Below are 18,568 nucleotides of genomic sequence, written 5' to 3'. Positions count from 1 at the left end.
GAGTAGAGATTCAAACCCAGGGCCAAGTAACACAAAGCATATTCTCTTCCCACACTGTCCCATGGCCCTGTCCCGTGAAGGCACCGGGCGCCTTTGATGAATGCTATAATTCCATCCCATCAGGTTGGACCGCTGGCTAGCACTGTGGATCAGAGCATCAATAGCTCCACTTGGTTTCTTGTGTCCAGAGAACACCCCAAACTTGCCTCCCCGTTCTCCTACCCCCGGTACATCGTCACCTCTCTTGGAAACGCACCCCCTGGATTGTTAGGCAGATGGACGAATGAAGCCTGCCACTGGAAATCTAACTCAGCCAATTCCCTGATGACTGTGGCATCAGTAGTGCCATCGCTGCCCATGAGAATTAGCTACTGCTGTTCTTACTGCCTCTTTTCTAAGAGAAGGAAAGTATTCTGCAAGGACCATTCCTGTCTCAGTCAGCAGTGCTCAGAGTAAGAAACAGGCACGAGGAGCCCAGAGGTGCTGAACACTCTTTGCTGGGAATTATGATGATGACAACAAAGGTGATGTGTACTTTATACAAAGCTGGGTGCACACAGTTACGAGTGCACGTGTGTGTGTGTGTGTGTGTGTTTCCTAGCTCTGGAAAGGATGATGTATATTTCTGAGCAGCTCCACACAAAGAAATCCAGCATGTAATTCTTGCTTGCACCAGACTTTATCCGCAAAAGATATCCAGGAATGGTTTTCAGGGTGTTGGAGAAAATGAGAGGGGCAGATGGTTTGCACTGGGGGCATGGTTTCAAATTTAAAGAGGATTATGGCCCATGAACCCTAGTAATGGTAGGCAGAGGTGTGAACCTTTGAAATTCTAATTGCAGACCAGTCTGAGGAGGTATATACTTACCAGGACACAACATCTCATTGTTCCCATATTCCTTTCTTGGCTGGAGATGGGGAGGAGGAGCAGATACATAACATAATCTTCAAATGAAACTGAAGCAAGAGTCAGTGGCAGCCGGCTGGACTTGCTGGTGAATTCAGTCAAGAAAGAAATCCCCGCTGTTTACCACTGCAGTTAGCTTAGCTGTTGTCATAATCTTTATTCCTTGTCTGTGGAGAGCTGAGGGTACAGACAGACTCAGCTCCAGCTGGGAGGGATCTGTGCGGTCATTTTGACACACCCACCCCTTTATTTTACTAGCAGTGGCGCCAAGGCCCAGGGTGACAGCATTAGGTATTAGGAGAGAAAGCTCTGGAACCCAGGCCTCCTGGAATTGAGGCAATTATGCACCGACTCTAGGCTTTTACGAACAGCTTATATTTATAGAGTGTTTAAGCTGTACGTATAGACTGGAAGGAGCTACCAGTGCAGCGGAGATGACAGGCATTTGATGACAAGTTGGAATGGTGGGAAGGAGAGAAATAATGCAAAATCAAAGTCTAAATTGATTTCCAGCCTGGAGGAAAGCCTTCTTGGAGTAGATGGAAGTCTGAGTGCTGGGTATTACGCTCTCATGGGGTAGCATGGGGTTACTGAGCCTCAGAGAGCTTAATTTTAGCCCAAGCTAGTGGTGGCCATATTTGCTTCAAGTCACAGAACCTTCTAGATGCAGGATGGCCTGGTTAGTATATGGAAATAGAGGTAGGATTTTCTTCTGGTGGCTCATATGCCAAACACCCACATTCTGTCAATCACAGCACAGGAGCCAGTGACCTCCAGGTACAGGTCTTAAATGGTCTGCTGTCTAGAGACCCTCAGCCTCTGTGGGTCCCGAACCAGACTTGCAAAGTGTGAATGAGGAGAAATTGGGCACCTGTTTGTTTCCTTATTTATATTTCAGAATGTTGTCAAAGTTGATGTCCCAGCCGTTCACTTTGCCAGGGAACAGTCTTTAATATTCAGGGCCGCTGCCTTACCAGCGCCTGCCTGCCTGCCTTCCTTCCATTAGCTGAAATTCTTGCCTTCCCAACATTAACGAGCACTTCCCTGCAGGCACAGCCCAGGTTCAGGACTGCCACTGCAGGTGGACAGAGCACCTTGAACTCCCCACAGTGGCTATGCGGTGCACGGAGCACCTTCTCATCCATTATCCCTTAACAGCCTCTCGGGGTTGGTGCCCTTATCTTTCCTCTTTACGGGAGGCAGTCAACCAAAGGCCAGGATCCCACAGCCAATAGGATGTCTAGGGAGGCAGGTCATGTCATCTTGTCAGAGAGGCCTTCACTGAACACTCCTCATACTACAGCACCTCCGTCACTTTTTGACATTATATGTGTTAGGCCAACTGACGTCCTTCAAAGTCCAACGACCCCCATTTCTGGGCTCTTAGATAAAGTACATTCATTATTGGGCGTGTTTCCCCTAACAAACTAATAGCCCCAGGTAATACCTACCTTATGAGAGTCAAACCCTACTGCCCTTCATGGAAGGTAAGCTCAGGAGAGCAGCTCATCGTCATTATCGAATCTCCAGGGTACAGAGCAGGCCCTTAGTAAATACATGTTGACCATGAGTGAGGGGATGCATTTTCATTCCACAATCTTTGGGGCTACTTCTCTGTGCCAGGCCCAGTGCTAAGACAAGGTCCCTGTCTTGGGGCACTCCGTTTAAGTTTAGGGAAGGACCAGAACACAGACAACCATACAAGATGGCAGGAACTCAATCCCGGGGGGGCCTCCCCGCAGCCGGCCTTCCACCCAGGCCGGGCATCAGGGAGATGAGTTTATATGGTGGCTCCCAATCAGCTCCAATTACAGGAGCCAACCGTGAGGCGCTTCCTAAGAGTCTCGCTTTTTTTTTTTTAAACCAATTTCATCCAAAATGGTGAGAAATTAAATGGATTCTTTGGACTAAGTAGATTGAGCAAAATAGCCATCTGCCAGGGCCCAGGAATGAGCAATCTGTTAGTAATTTTTCTGCTGAAATTTGGCATCCGCTTAGCGTTGTACACGATTTGTACCTCGGAAAAAGCCTTTTACACTCCTGACCCTCGTCTGTCCTCCGGGTTAAAAGAAACAAGAAACAAAAAACAGTGCAAATGAAAGATTAGAAAATTTAAAAAAAAAAAGCAATAACCCGTCATTGGTCTTCACTTAGCGTCTTAAGCAAACTGCAAAAACTAGCCTTGCAAGGGCGGTGAGCGCCCTGCAAAGGGACTGAGGGCAGGATCCCCGCGAGCGGGCAGCTGCAAGGCCAGGCGCCGCCGGCTCCTGGCTGCCGCTCCGCGGCCCTCGCAGCAGGAGGCGGCTCTCCGGGCCTCGCTTCCTGCACCCACACGGGGCTAAAAAAGAACGCGCACAACTTTTTTTGGTCCCCCTTCTGCGAAACGCTCGCGTAACGAGCTCCCTGAAGTAACCGCCCCGGGAACGGCCGGGGGACGCAGGCTTCCGCCGCCCCGCAGTCGCGCGGCCCCCGCCCGGGAGCCCGCATCGGAACGTGGCCCGGGCGGCGGCGTGCGGGCGGGGGCCGGGCCGGGGACGGCGCGGGCGGCGGGGGCGGGGGCGGGGGCGGGGGCCGCGGCGGGGGGCGGCGGCGCGTGCGCAAAGCACTTCCTTGTTTGTCCCCGTGACCGTAGCGGGAGCGCCGCCCGCCCGCCGCCCGCCCGCCCGCGGGAGTGTGTGCTCAGTCAGTCGGTGTCCGCGCCGCCGCCTGTCAGAGCGTGTGAGGAGGCAGCGCCGGCCGCTGCGAGCTGCCCGGCCCGCCGCCGCCCCCGCCGCCGGCCGGAGCCCCCGCGTAGCGCCGCGCCGCGTCCCCTCCCCCGCCGCCGCCGGCATGAGCAGAGGGAGGCGGGTCCCCGAGAGCCCCCTGCCTCGCGCGCCGCTCGGAGTTTGAAGGGCCCCGCGCCGAGCGCCCCCGCGGCCGCCTGCTTCGCCCGCCAGCCCTTCCTCCCGCCGCCGCCGCCGGGGACGGGAGCCGCGCCAGGCCGGGTGGCGGGCTGCGCGCGGGGCGTTCATGAGCCGCGGGCCGGCCCGCGGTCCCGGGAGCCTGCGCCGTGACTCACCCCCCGCCCCCGCTTGTGTCTCGCCCCTCCCGGCAGGATGCCGGACCAGATCTCCGTCTCCGAGTTCATCGCCGAGACCACCGAGGACTACAACTCGCCCACCACGTCCAGCTTCACCACGCGGCTGCACAACTGCAGGAATACCGTCACGCTGCTGGAGGAGGTAGGTCGGGGCCGGTGCCCCCCGCGCGCACCCCTCCAGGGACCCCGGCCCGTCCGCCGGGATGCCTCGCCTCTGCTCGCGGCCGCTGCCTCGCAGTTGGATGGTCTAGATTTCCGAGTCGAGGAGGAAGGGGATGCTGGGGCCTGGGGGAACCACACCCCCTCGGGGACCCCCTCCACTCCACCCGGCTGCCAGGTGATTGCGGGACTTCGCATGTGCAGCCCCCTGCCCCATTCGCCCGGCGGCTGGAGGTGGGGAGAGGACTGAGCGAGCTCTGGACAGCCCGGGAAAGAAGAAGGAAGTCCTCTCCTTGTCTTGCGTCCTTTCTGGGTGCCACGCAGCCTTCTCAGCGCTTTCCACATCACTGTGACCCTCTCATAACCCGCGAAGTAGCTGGTGTTAGGCCACCGAGGGCAGGGCAGAGGGAGGCCAAGGAACGTGGCCAAGGTCACCAGCAAGGGACTGGGAGATGGTCAGTGAATGCACCTCTTCACGGTCCAGCTTGGCCAGGCAGGCTTAGCTGCATAGGCAAAGGCCGGTGGAAAAATCCCAGAGGAGTGAGAGGGAGCTCAGGCTGGGACTGCCTCCACCCCAGGATTCCTCCCCTCTTGCGCTAAAGCCCCGGGTGGAAATAAGAGTTCTTTGCAGACTGGTACCCACTCGGCTCCCCTGGCCGGATGGTTTGGTAGAGCTTGAGGCTACTGCGCCAGCAGGACCTGCCCGGAGGGCACTCATAAGCTGTGAACAGAGACCTGAGGCGGATGCTGCCTGGAAGAGCTGGCCAGACAGGAAGAAAGGAGGCCTGAGACGGCAAAAAGAACAGCTTCTCTTATCTAGATCCTCCAGGGAAATGTGGGTGTCCAGGGCAGGGCCAAGGGCATAGCAATTTTACGTGAATTAGCAATAGGGGATCAAGAGGAGTGGGTAGCTAAGGAGGAAGCCTCTTAACCTCCATGAAAATAGGACATTTGCTCTGGAATTCTGCACCATCTGTAAGTGCCCCAAAGAAGCACCACTCCCCTCCAATAAGCCAAGCCTATTGCAACTGGAAAAGACAGCATGGGGGGAAGTTAGGAAGGCAGACCGTTTTCCCTGGGTGGATTATTGTATGGTTGGTTTATTTGAGGTTTGGGGAGCTCTTTCTGATTTAAGCTCACCATGGCTCCCCCTCTGTAATGTTAAGAAGCTTGGGCTTCTGTGGGCAAACTGCTCTTGATTGGGGCTTTGATACCCTGGGCTAGGTTACAAGCAGAACTGGTATTCATTCGGAAGCCCAGGGGCCCCGAGTTTTAGGAGGGGAGAGGTTTCTGCTAGTGCTGGGTCCTATTTTGCCTGCCTGGTGCTGCAAATTAGTCTGAATGTTTTGTACCAGTTAGAGGTTGCTTTTAGAGTTCTCTCTGAAGTTAATGTTGGGTTACTGAACTGAATTTTGAAATTCATTTGGAGAAATACTGCCTAACTAGGTTTGTTTGAAACCAAAGGCAAATGGATCTTTTCTTTGTTTTTGTTTTGTTTTTGTTAACTGCCTGTCTGTTGCAGTAGCCTGATGCTTGGTGTTTGGGATTACACGGACTTGCCAGGCATTCAACCCCATGATGAGTCTGTCCTTCACTTAATTGTGATAAATTGAAACATGCTGATACAGGAGCATTTTGCGTCCTTTTTCTGTACTAATTTTATATGCCTCTAAAGGATGTGACATTGATTGGACTGAGCGGTTACTTTCCTTCTAGATAAGTTCTTCAGTGCCTGCTAATAGAGCTGTCAATTATTTTAACTTTTCCCTTTCTGCACATTCAGATAGTGTTACTGTATTCTGCTTGTGCGGGGTGTGATAAGGGTAAGTACACAGTTGGTGATGCTGTTTGTATGTGCCCATGTTTTGCAGCAACACCGGAGGATAGGGTTAATGTTAAATTACATGGGGCTGCTCTTGATCTTAGTTTGAGGTTACTAAATTTAAAACCAAATGCAACAGATACAATTTTTTGGTGAGGGAATACTGTTTTGCAAGATTAAGGAGAAAAACAGGCCCAATCATTATACAAATACCTATGAACTTGAGAAGGATTGGAACCAGGCAAGAAGTTCAAAAGTGTCGGGTTAAAGTACATTGATAATTCTCATGTTCTCAGAAATATAGCAGCAAATGTTTCATTCAGAATGGCACAATAATTTTGTAACTCTTTTTCTGAACTTGAGTACAGTGCTAGTCAAGAAGTCATTGTCCCCAGGCTGCATCTTTTAACTCTTGAATCATATTCCATGAGGCCAGACTCACAAGTGGTTGCCTTTTGCATAAATATGAAATATGCCCTTTAATTTCTTAATTGATAGATAACCACCACACTTGAATTTTTAATCCCTCTCCCCAATCTTACATATATGGAAGGGTTGCATATGAATCTTAAGTGGATCAGAATTCAGTTCTTAAAAATTATGGGGTTTGAGGTTATTACTCTCAAAATATAAGGAAAAGTTTTGGGGCAAACCGCAAAATCTTGTTGACATATGCTTCACAAGTGAGATCCATGGAAACTTTAAGAATGCTGTTTGTGTTATCGTGTGGTTATTAGGAGTAGAACTTTCGGGTACTTCCTTGGTGGTGTGGAAACTCAGGAATAGAAATTAATTTGGCCAGCTTGGAATTTTTAAAAAATCTTTTTCTAGTTCTAGCAGTTGTTTTCCTATTTATTTATGAGCCTTTTTTTTTTGCTCTTTGCCTGCCTAATTAACACACGTAAGTCTCAACTAAACTGTGTTAGAGCTCCTAGCTTGGAACCTCAGATTAACCCCAACTCTCCCTTTTGTTAAGTCCTGTTGGCAAAGAGTGCTGTGCTTTGCAGATGTTGGTGCTTTTTATTTTAATCTCTCTGATGAGCACTCCAGGACCAGGGTCAGAAGTATGTGGTTAAAAAGGAGAGGAGTTTCCTTCTGGGCTTCATCTTTGGGGGCGAAGGGTACCACATGACTCTGGAAGTCCTGGCGTGGCTGGCACACAAGGAGTGGCTGCTTTTGGGAGGCAAGAATGGACTGGCTGCCAAGGTTACATCCTCGTGTGTGAGTTTTCCAAGCAAAAAGCCAGTGTTTCACTTATTCAGCAACCCAGGCACACTGACGTGTGCCGTTTTACTCGTGACCATTTGGAAATTATGAGTAAACGACTAGGAGAAGACAGAGCTTTCCCAGGAATGGAGCAGGCGGGCGTCCCAGGACCACCGTTGGGGGAAACAGTAGGAGAGACTCTCTATTTAAAGGCTTAGATTGGTTGATACTTAGTGCTTGGTGAAAAGGAGGGTCCAGTATGATACATGAAAGTTGACTTGGTGATTTAATGTTGGCCCAGCACTTTATCTTTGGTGACGGTGGAGGAGGCACATTCTTACCATTTACTGAGCAGCTGTTCTGTACCAGGCCCGTTGAAGACTTGCAGCACGCATGGTCACACTTAACCCTCACACAGGCTTTATGAAGGAAAGACAGTTGTTATCTCCATTTCACAGACAAGAAAACCGAGGCCTAGTGAGATGAGGTCATTTGTCTTCAAGGTCAAATGGCTAGTAAGTAAGTGGAATTAGGAAATCTGTAAACAGTTAAGATGTAAAATAACATTATAATGTCTACAAAGATGTATTTCAGTGGTTTTGTAGAGAACGTAGGGGGGCTTCACTTTTCTTGTCCCTTCTGATTTTGGTCTCATGAAACAGGTGCCTAAGTTCCGAAGTGGCTTAGTTTCCTTCATGTTCACATTCCAGGGAGTTCTTAATAGTGATACTTAAACGCACCCCCCCCCCCTTTACTTTCACAGATTTGGGCGTGGTTTTTCAGATTCAAATGTGGGGACTTATTTGGGAATTATCCACAAACAGCATTCACTTAACACGTTTTTGGGGAGCGCTTGCTGTGTACAAGTCACTTTGCTAAGCCTGGCTGAGGTTTTGGAGGTGTTACCTGGGTTAGGTTGTGCGGAAATTAATGGTCATTGACAAAGCGATAAATCGAGCTCTCACTCTTAACAAGGTAGAAAGGGGCAGCTCTTAGGTGGGGGAAATAATGTAGGACATTCACCCCAATAGTACAAGCGAAATCACTCATCTAGTCGGTATACAAACTGTCCAGTGCCTGACACGTGCCCCGCAGTGTGCTGAACCCACAGTCTGAAAGTTTTCTTACGGGGAGCTTATCTCTACTTGATTTCTAGTGCCAGGGAGAAAGAGTTTGGGGTAGAGAAGAAAAAAGGAATGTTCTTTTTCTCTGTTCTTCAGAGATCTCTTGTTGGACTTCTCCTGAAATCTGTCTTTTGTGGTCAAAGCCAGTGCTGCCGGCAGTCCTCCACGGGCTCGGCAGAAGTGGAGAAGGCCCTGAGGCTTCCAGCTCCTCCCTGGCATGCTTAGTCTGGGACCGTTGACCAACCTGTCCTTGCCCGTGGGCTGCCCACAGCCTTGGCTGAAGAGCCACGACTCTGGGATGGGGTCGGCTGCCTTCTGGCTTCCCAGGCCTGCTGGTTCTCGGGGTGCTGGGAATCACTGGACATCAGAGTTGACGGGACCTTGGAGAAAACCTAGTCTGGTGCTTGCCATCCTAGGGGCCTGGTCTCTGAGGAGCCCATGAAAGCTGTGATGGGCGTCTAATAGGCCAGATAAGTTCATAGGCTCCTGGAATAGCGTGGTTTGGCGTAATTTGCATGCCAGCTGTCTTTGATTTTGGCTGAACTACATCAGCTCAGTGGTAGCACAGATTATCTTCTGCTGGTCAGATACTTGGATTGCCAGTTATAGGCTCCTGTAATTCGGAAGCAGAATGTTCTCTCATCCTTGTGATTGATTTGCCAGAAGAACCTTCGAGTTTTGTATTCCCGTGGGAGAGAGCTCATGAAGGATAAGGACCCACACGGGTGTAGTTTAGTCCTGCTGCTTTCAGAGGTGGAGACCAAGGCCTCAAGATGGGAAGGAAATTAGGCAGGGATTTGAATTCTGGTCTCCTGACTCCCAGCCCAGAGGCTCTTTGCTCTCAGCTCTCCCAAAGGGCTGTGGAGTCTGGTTGTACATGGGGCAGGGGAGGGGGGATCCCTGGGGCTCTTCCAGTGCCTTTTCCCGTGCTGCTCCCTGAAACATGCTTCCGGGTAGGAGGAGCGGAGAGTGAACCTGGATTTAGGAACCCGATCCCACTAGCCGGTCCGCCAGGCGGACGTCCTGGTCTCGTGACACACTGTGCGGGGCCACGGCAGCCCTCCCTGATGTTGGGCTGGAGGCTTTCGTGAGAAGCCCTCGTGGTGCTGGGTGTTCTGAGGCTACCCAGATCTTGGCCTTGATGTCTGGGAGCCACGGGAGCCTCAGAGGGGTGGTTTCCATTTATGTAACCTAGTCATCTGGGGACTAGGGGCAGACCTTGGCCTCAGCCGTTCCCGCATGTGTTACTTCAACATGAGTAAGTGATGGGCTGGATGGAGATCACCTTGCAGCTAAGCCTCCCGTTTCCTCATTTGATAAATGAATGGCGTTGTTTTGAGCATTAAAGGAGATAATGCACGTGAGTTACTCATCCAGTGACTAGGTTACTGGGTAAAATGTGGCCCTGTGAATGCCGGAGTCTGACCAGTCACATTACTCAGCCTTCCTCCTGTGGGGCGGGGAGGAAGGCGGGAGAGGCGTTCCCTGATGGGGAGCCGGGCCGAGTTCTTTCCACTGTGGACCAGTGGCGACATTTGGGTTGAGGAGGACAAAGTTCCCTTTCTGAGATTAATTGCTGCCATATTATTGTCTAGTGTGTGCTGGGCGAGTCACTGAATCTTACTGTGTCTTAGTGCCCTCGTGGGGCTAATACCTGCCTCTTGGTGAGTCAGTGTGTGTGAGGTGTTTAGAGCAGTGCCTGGTGTCGTAAGTGCTCTGCCAATGACTGTTGTGTCCTCACGGTTGTTGCTGTTTGTTATTATAGGAGCGGAGCCCTGAATGTGCACCTGAGAGGACGAGGCTTGGTGGGCTCCTTTGGGAAGTGTGGGTGGTAAGGTGATTAGATGACAGAGCCAGCTGTGTGCCTTCAAGGACCTGGATGGTGGAGGTGCAGATGGGACCACAGGGATGACTATGGGGTCATGGTCAAAGGCAACCTGATCTGAAACAGACTGTCAGCTCAGTTTTACCATATACTCAGCCCTTGGAGGTGCAGCTCTGAGGTAAGGGAACCGGTGACCAGTACAGCTCTCTTGGAGCCAGGCCGGCCCTGTGGGCTCTGCTGGTGCTGCCTTGTGTGCCTGCTCATTCTTTGTTTCTCCCCGACTCCTCCTCCTCCCTCCATTGGTGCATCAAAGCGGGGCAGTGCTGCCCCTTTTGATTTTTGCTGGGACTTTATGTTAATGAGCCACTTGCTCTGTTACATAATAAATGCAGGTATTTGATTTTGGATGTTTGTGGGGAGGTGCTGGGGGGAAGAAGCATTTATGCCTTGGCCCTGACCGGGACAGAGCGTGGCAGCTAGGTTGTTTGCTTTGCTGATTACAGCTTGAAGCACTGAGACCACAAGGAATTCTGTTTTGGTTTGGAGTCAGAGGCCTTAAAGTGAAAAGGATCTATACTTGAATTTGCATTTCTCTGTGCCTCATAACTTCTTTTCAGTATCAGTCAGATGAGTTTTAATTATTTGTGGGGCAAGGGTTAGGTCAGACCTGGAGGTACTTGACCCCGCTTGGTCTTAACAGAATCCGGGAGTTCACAGTGGATTCTTCCTGCCCAGAGCCCATTCTGAGTGGCCCTGGGTTCTGGTGCTGTTTGTAATCACTTACATAAGAATTGAATTTTAATGCCAAGACTATGGTATAATTTTCCCAAAAGAACTGGAATACGTGTGCCTTGGCTAAGACAGCACCCAATTTAGCCACCCAGAGGCCAGGAAAACAAAAGAGCCTCATGCCCCAGGGAGGTAAAGCCCCAAGCAAGACTGCATTTGGTACCAGATATTACGGAAAGCAGAGTTGGCCAAGTCCAGCCAGACCATCCCTTTCCCCGCCAGATGTGCTTTGGATGGAGAAAAATAGCTCTTCCAAGCTCTTTCTATTGTTAATAGAGCCTGGATATCTTGTATTTCTGTAGCATTGTGCTCAGGGGACAGGGCAAGGACAGACATGTTCCCAGTGCCCTATAGTGTTATGAAATACACTTGACAGAGCTGGGAAAGGCCCTGGAGACCAACTGTCCAACTCCTTTCTATAGGCAAAGAAGCTGACACTCAGAAAGCCAAGGGTGGTAGGCCCCTTTGTTGTAAGTAACAGATGACCTCCCCGCAACAAAACAAAATACAGCTAGTTCAGGCAAAGTGAGGGTTTATTGTGAGGGGTGTTTCATGGAACATGAGGGGCAAGATGGTAGGGAATGAGGCTATTCTCTTTTGAATAAATGGTAGGAATTGGCAGCCCCAGCCCTACCAGCCCCCCAGCTCCAGTGCCCCCCACCAGCTGAGTCTCTGCCTGATTAGGACACCTGGGAGGGAGGGTCAGGTTGGCCCAGCTTGGGTCAGGAGACCACCACTAGTGCAGTCACTAGGCTGGTTGGTGGGGTTACCTGATGGTAGGTAGTAGCTCTTCAGCAGGGACTGGATGTGATGGTGGTCCTCAGAGTAGGGTAGGAGGGTGGGGTAGCACCTGCTCTGTACGCTGGATCCCATGGGGTGATGGACTAGGATCGGGTCTTCTGGTCTCATCATCTTCATCCTTCACTGGAGTGAGAGCTAAATGGAGGCAGCAGTGCCTTGCAGGGCTGTGGGAGACCTGCCGGGAAGGTAAGGCAGCCACGTGTCTTGCACCAGCAGCACTGGGGATGTTAGTTTCTCTGCCCTTCCCTCTGCAAGTCTCGCCTCCCTGTGACCCCTCTGCTCTGTATTCCTTTGGGACATTTTGAAGGGCTGTGGTCAGGGCACTGTGCTGCCTAGTTGTAGCTTTCCTGATGTGGTCGAGAAAGACCAACATTCCACTTGGGTGTGGGCAGAGAAGGAACATGCCACTGCCCTTTCAACCTGCAGCGATGACATGGTCCTCGGAAGTCATCTCCCGTGGATGCCCAGGGTGCATGGGGGCCTCGGCAGGGCAGCTGGGCTCTGCTGGGGGAATGTTCTGGTTTGATTGGCCCTTCCTGGTGTTGAATAACAGAAACTGCTGCAAGGTCTGACGGGGGCCAGCGGCTTTCCTTCCTCTAAGTAGCATCACTGACCAGTGACACACAGAATAAAATTTGAGTGTCCTCACTGTTTTGAAATGTCGGGAGTCTTCCTTTATGTTTCATTAATCATTTTTTTAAAAATGTAGCCCATTTCCTTTTCCTTGTAATGTTTATTCACATTAATAGCACTTAACATAAAATTAGATACTCCTTATTCCCACGAAGTGCAAATCAAAACAAGCATTCACTGCTGGCCCAGCAGCTGCTGCAGCTTTAATGATAGTAATATTTTTCGTAGCAATTCACGTGAACACACTGCCTTCCAGTAAATAAAATGGTGCCAAGTCAAATAATGCTGTCGCTGTCCCAAGGCTTCTGCCTTTTGAGTAAAAGAGTTTGAACAAGTTCAGAATCCGCCAGCACTACAGTTCACCTACTCTACGCTGGGCGCTGTGCTGGACACCTTACACACATCATGTCATTACATTTAATCCTTCCAGCAGCTCTGTGGGGTGGGTGCTGTTCCCCTGTCTCACAGATGATGAGTGTGGCTTAGAAAGGGTTCAGACTAATCCATGCTCTTTCTACCTCGGACTTGTCCTCAAGAAAAAATGCTTATATTGTGAATGGAATGCTAGTGAAATAGAGCAATCAGGAAGTAGGCTTCAGCTGAGGCCTGAGATAGTATAGGTGAGAGTTGAATAAGAACTTCCTGAGAAGATATTAAATACCAACTGGATGGTCATGGACACATTTTTCCCCTCTGATCGGCTAATTAGCTAAATTTCGTACTTAATCTTGTACATATGTGCATTCACTTTTAGTAGATTGTAAGTACCCTGAGGCCAGGGGTTCCCCCTCCCCCTCACCTTTTTTTTTTAACACCTACTTGATACTCAGAAATTTGACTAAAATAATGAAGGGTATAGTGAACTTGCATTTGATTTATACTTGTTGAGGGCAGATCTGGGAAGAGTTTTCTAAATACTGCTGTCTACCTCTCTGGACTTTAGTTGAATGCCTACCAATTGCATAGAGCAGTTGGAAGAAACCCTTAGTTGCTTAATTTCCTGAAGGTCTTGCCACGGATTCATGGCAGACCTGGGTGCCAAGCCAAGTTTTTGGTCTGACCTTTCGGTGTCTGTAACCTGCAGTCTTTCAGTGGGTTAGCAATTCCAGGAACAGTGGTGACTCTCACTTTTTGAGTCACAGCTCTGGACTGAGTACTTTACAGGTGTTACTTCTGACCCTCATATCACCCAGCTAGTACGTGACAGAGCTGGATTCACACCCAGGTCTGTGGGGCTTCACACATCCCACCAACCCCCGGCTTCAGTCAGCCTTGTTTTGTGGTGACTTAGCTGCAGAGTGCAAGGGAATGGAAGAGACAGGTCAGCATTTAGTTTCTCAGTGAAAACAAACACAGAGATACACAAACAAGGTGTGCATCCTCCAGTGGAAGCCTTCGCTCTCCTTTAAGCTGAATGGGAGGCACTTAAATTTAGATAATTTGTATCTGTCTTCTGGGGCAGTCAGTTCACGATGTGGTATCAGAGGGATTAATGAGAGAATTGGTATTTTCAAAAAGAGTTGACCTCTCTGATTTTTCTTTGTAAGTGGTAAGGAGTGAATCATAGCATTTTATGAGCAGTTGTGCTCTGGGCTCTGTTGTAACAGCTTTCAAAGTGCTTTTATCTGTATTGTTTCATTTCTTCCACACATCACTTTGTAAGGCAACAAAACCACCATTTCCTCATTTGACAGTTGAGGAAATAGAGGCTCAAAAAGCTAAAATGACTTGTCAAAGGTCACAAGACAGAAAAAGTATCCCACTGAATCTTGAGGTCAGTTCTGCCTTCCAGCCCCATGTCCCTACCCCATTCCCCCAGGTGGCTCACCATCTGAAAGAGGCAGACCTATGAGATGTTTTGTCAAGTAATTTTTAACTTATAGGATACCTTGTGACTTAAAAAAAATGGATTTTATTACTGGGTAATTTTGTAGTACTTGGCATTGTTAGATTCCCCTTTACACACACAGGTAGCTTTTGTGACTCTTTTTTTTTTTTTTTCCTTTAGTAGCTCAGCCCTTCCAGTGGTTTTTTTTAACTTTGGGCATTAACTTTCATATATCCAAAAGTAGAGAGAACAATACCAACCTCCACATACCTGTCACTCAGCTCCAACAGCGATGCACTTTGGGCAGTCTTGTTTTTATCTCTACTGCCTTCCCCATCTTGCCCCGCTGCCCTGATTTTTTGAAGCAATCCCAGGTATTTTTTTATTTCATCCATAAACATTATAGTATGTATCTCTAAAAGATATGGACCTGGAAAACAACAGGAACAGCACTGACCCACCATAAATAGAATGATCACATTAAAAATGAACATTTTCTCAATATGGCATTAAATATTCAGCCAGTGTTCAAATTCCCCTAGCTGTCTTTTTTTTTTTTTTTTTGATGACTTGTTCAAATCAGGATCTGAATGAGAGCTGTATGTTCAACTTGACTGACATATATTTAAAATTTCTTTAATCTGTGGGTACCCCCCTCTTTTTTCCTTTGTACTATGTTTGTTGAAGAAGTGAGTTGTCCCATGGAGTTTCCCACAGCCTGGATAGTGTGGCTGGCATCTCGCTGGTGTCCTTTAACATGTGTGACAATCTATTGTTAACATATTTTGTTCCCAGTAATTTTTTCATATTGAGAGTAAAAGGAATGTGTCCCATTTGTAGGAAACTAGGAAGAGCATAAAAAAGGAAACTTAAAAGTCATCCATCATCCCACCAGCTAGAGGTAGCCCCTGCTGTCACTTCAGGTATTCCTTCTAGATACATCCGCATCCTGCTTATCTTCATTTAACACGTCGTGAGCATTTCCCCGTGTCATTAAAAAGTCTTCAGTAACGTTTTATAAGGCCTGTCATTCTATTAATGACACCCCCCCTTCCCCCAAGTTACCCCCAACTGAGGAGTTTGTTTTAAATAGCTAGCTCAGCAGTTGCGCCAGAGGAGGACTGGTTAGAAACAGAGCAGTGAAGATGTGAATGCATCTGCGTTATCTGTGCTAGTGTTGATAGATTCCTAGCAGTAGAATTATTGAGTCAAAAATCAGAGTTATTCATAAATGTCTGATACACTTGTCATACAGCCAGATCCCCCCAAAAGGTGGCCTGGGCGGCCTGTGAACAAATCTTTTTCCCCACAGGGACAGCATAGAGTGAGGCCTTGACTTCAAAGTGTCTCCAAAGGAAAGTTTCTGCCTCCCTCATGTGTTGGTGCACCCGAAGTCACTGTGAGGGGCAGAGGGGAGAAGGAGCAAGCGTGGGTGTTTTGAGACTGCTTGCTGAGCAGAGTGGGCGGAGAGCCAAGGGCCAGTGTCTTCTCAGTGTCAGCCCTCCAGCCCTGAGTTTTAACTTCTTTGCCCAAATTCCCCACTTACCATGGAAATAAGTTTGTGACGGCCTATGCCTCGTGGCTTCAGGAGTAAAGAAATAGCCTTCACTGTGAAAAGGGAGGATGCGTGGAACACAGACATGGAGTCTGGTGGCCTCCCTGCCGGGGTGTCCCCCAGCGTCGGATAGCTCGTCCCCTTCTTTCTCTGTGCTGCCTGCACTGTTTCACTCCCCTCATTAGCTCCCAGGCCATTTCTCCAGCTGAGAAACCCCTTTGGATCAGTCAGTATGTTTTGCAGACCCAAGTGCTGCGGCGTCATTCACACACGGTTGGATCGTTTCCTCCTTACCACTTCCCTGAGCAGGAGGGAGGGGAGGTGGGTTTTTGGACAGAGGAGAGAGGGGGCTCCTCTAGAAGTCAGGTGGGCCTGGTGGGGCCCCGGGGCCTTGGGAGTAACCTGAGGGGAGGAGAAGGTGCCAAAGGTAACTTAACTTGCCCTGTCTGAGAGTTGGTGCATAATTTTTTTAGAAGCCAAGTTATATTTCAGGTTCCTTGAGTTGGTCCTGGGTTGAAGAGCCCTGTCCCTTTGTCATGTAAACTGCTACGTGATGGGTTCGTAAGGTTTTCCTGGGCTCACCTGGAAGCCCAGCCACTAATGTTTTTCTGGGCCAGTGTCTTCTCAGCTCCAAAGGTTTCAGCAAGGCCCATTCTTAAGTCTCAGATTGCTTTTTGAGCGTGGTGGGCCTCTGCTTCCCCAGTGAATCCAAACAGTGGCTTTCTGGAGCATTTCCCAGTGGGATTTTAGCTTAGAATAGGCTTCTTTAAGTCTGGATTGATGTTTGGTAAGTGTTCTGGCTTCCGTGATGAGTACTTGTGGTATCTCACAGAATCCTCAGAGGGTCTGGGAAGTAAGCAGTATTAACTTTGTTTATGGGTGACAAGATTGAAGGTAGAGGAAATACAGTGACTTGACCAAGGTGTGCAGTCATTGGAGAAGCTGGGGTTTGTGTCTCTGAGCCCCATGGTCTTTCCAGGACTAGTGTCACCCTCACCCATTTGGTACCCTTCTTCATCCTTCTTGCCCCTTTAAGACTTCTTGCTTCCCCTTAGGGTCTCAGGATTTCTCCTCACCACCCACCGTGATTGCCCCGGCTCAGGACCTATGTCTTCCCTACCAAAGTCTGCTTTCAGCTGACCCTCCTGGAAGGAAATCTCACTAAGGATTCCGTTACAGGTGTTCACACCTGTTATGGTGTTCCAGCACCTTCCCTCTCCCAGAGCTGTATGTGCTTCCTGCAGCGTGTGATGTCCTGACCCCACAGAATGGTGGGCTTTCAGGCATCATGGGAGGTCGTTTTAGGTGTTGAGCGTGGGGATCCCCTCACACCCTGCAGTGTAGCTGCCTGTCTCTCCTCGTATCTCAGTCCAGGGAACCCTCAGAAAAAGTACCAACTTGCCTGAGTCTCTTAGTTTGAATCCCTGGTCTCTCACTGCCCCTTTTCCTCCTAATTGTTAATGAATTATTACGTAACTAATGCTTTTTCCTTTTTCCTTTTTGTTCCTAAGAATTTCCTAAAGCCTGGTAGTGAGCCCTTGGTGCCTGACGCCGGTTACCTGGTATTTGCCCGGCATTGGGCTGGGCAGTTAAATTAAACATGTTGCATAGTTTAATCTTCACATCGACCTCAGGACGTGGATTCTGAGGTCCCAGTGTTACCGGCTGTGGAATCACCGACTCCAGGAGTGCCAGGCTTTTGACATAGATTTTATCATTTGATTCTCACAACAGGTCTTTGATGTAAGTAAGAAAGACTTGAATTTTCAGATGAGGAGCCTGAGGCTTGCAGTGGGCAGTTTCCTGGCTCAGGTTATACAGCTGGAGGGAAAGAGCCAAGGTTCAGACCGAGGTCTGTCTGCTCCCTAGATCTCCGCCCTTGACTCCTCTGCCTGCGGGCCTTACCCAGGGCCCCCCAGCTGCTGCGTGGTCACATCTCCTCCTGGCGCTAGACTCTGGGGTGCTTGTAAGCGTGAGTAATGGGCAGGGGCTTACCCTTGTTACACTTGAATCATACACCCATTTGGGGGAGCAGGGTGGCCTTCCTGGTGCCCTGCACCTACCCAGGCGCACTGTGGGTGGTGGGCGTACTTTTGTCTGGAGCTGTGGTTTGGGAGTTGTGCGAATTCACGTCCTGCCATAATGAATCATGTCACTTGACTTAGTGACTTAGTTTGATCTGCTAGCACCTCCACAACCATGTGGCATTACACGTTAAATATTGGTTAAAGCAAAACAAAAAACCCACTCCATAATACCCCACCATCCCTTGGGCAAGGGGAAAACACAGGATTTTACTATGAAGCTTCTGGAAATGTCTCAGCATCCATTGCCATGCTTGACAGTCTTAAAGAGCTTTCAGAAACTGTTACGATATTAAAATAGCCACAATTTATAAGTTTTTCTTTCTTTCTTTCTTTTTTTTAATGGAGGTACTAGGGATTGAACCCAGGACTTGGTGCATGCTGAGCCATGCGCTCTACCACTGAGCCATCTCCCTTAGCTTTTCTTTGGAGCCTAGTACTGTGCTAAGTTCTTCACAGATTCCTGATCCTTAAAACAGCTTTGCAAGAGTCTCTGCACTTGATAGGAGAGGATGGATGCTAAGAGAAATCAGTAAAGGCCCAAGGTGCACAACTGGTTTCCGGTAGAGCTACATTTCCCACCAGATCTGTTCAGCTCCTTGATGTCACCCCACTGCCTTAGGCATTACAGCTTGTTAAAAAAGAAAGTAGACGTGGAATGGAAATTTGTAAATTCATAGTTTAAAAATATGTATACGTTTTACACATTGAGGACAAGAATATGAATACCGCAAGTGTTACTAATCTGTATTTAAT

The 18,568-nt window shown here is 49.2% G+C and overlaps 1 protein-coding gene across 8 annotated transcripts in view; it reads left to right on the top strand.

Annotated features, from left to right (window-relative positions):
• Positions 1–18,568, top strand: part of ASAP1 (ArfGAP with SH3 domain, ankyrin repeat and PH domain 1) — a 311,752-nt gene that overhangs the window by 66,317 nt on the left and 226,867 nt on the right. For all 8 annotated transcript variants that reach the window (XM_072949721.1, XM_072949722.1, XM_072949719.1 and 5 more), the window contains one exon: positions 4,002–4,128. In XM_072949721.1, the coding sequence (XP_072805822.1) occupies positions 4,002–4,128 (127 nt within the window). The remainder of the gene's footprint in view (positions 1–4,001; positions 4,129–18,568) is intronic.

This window comes from Vicugna pacos, chromosome 25, assembly GCF_048564905.1.
Source record: "Vicugna pacos chromosome 25, VicPac4, whole genome shotgun sequence".
Taxonomy (NCBI): domain Eukaryota; kingdom Metazoa; phylum Chordata; class Mammalia; order Artiodactyla; family Camelidae; genus Vicugna; species Vicugna pacos.
Note: the sequence above shows the minus strand (reverse complement) of the source record. Positions and strands in the feature narration are given on the sequence as shown.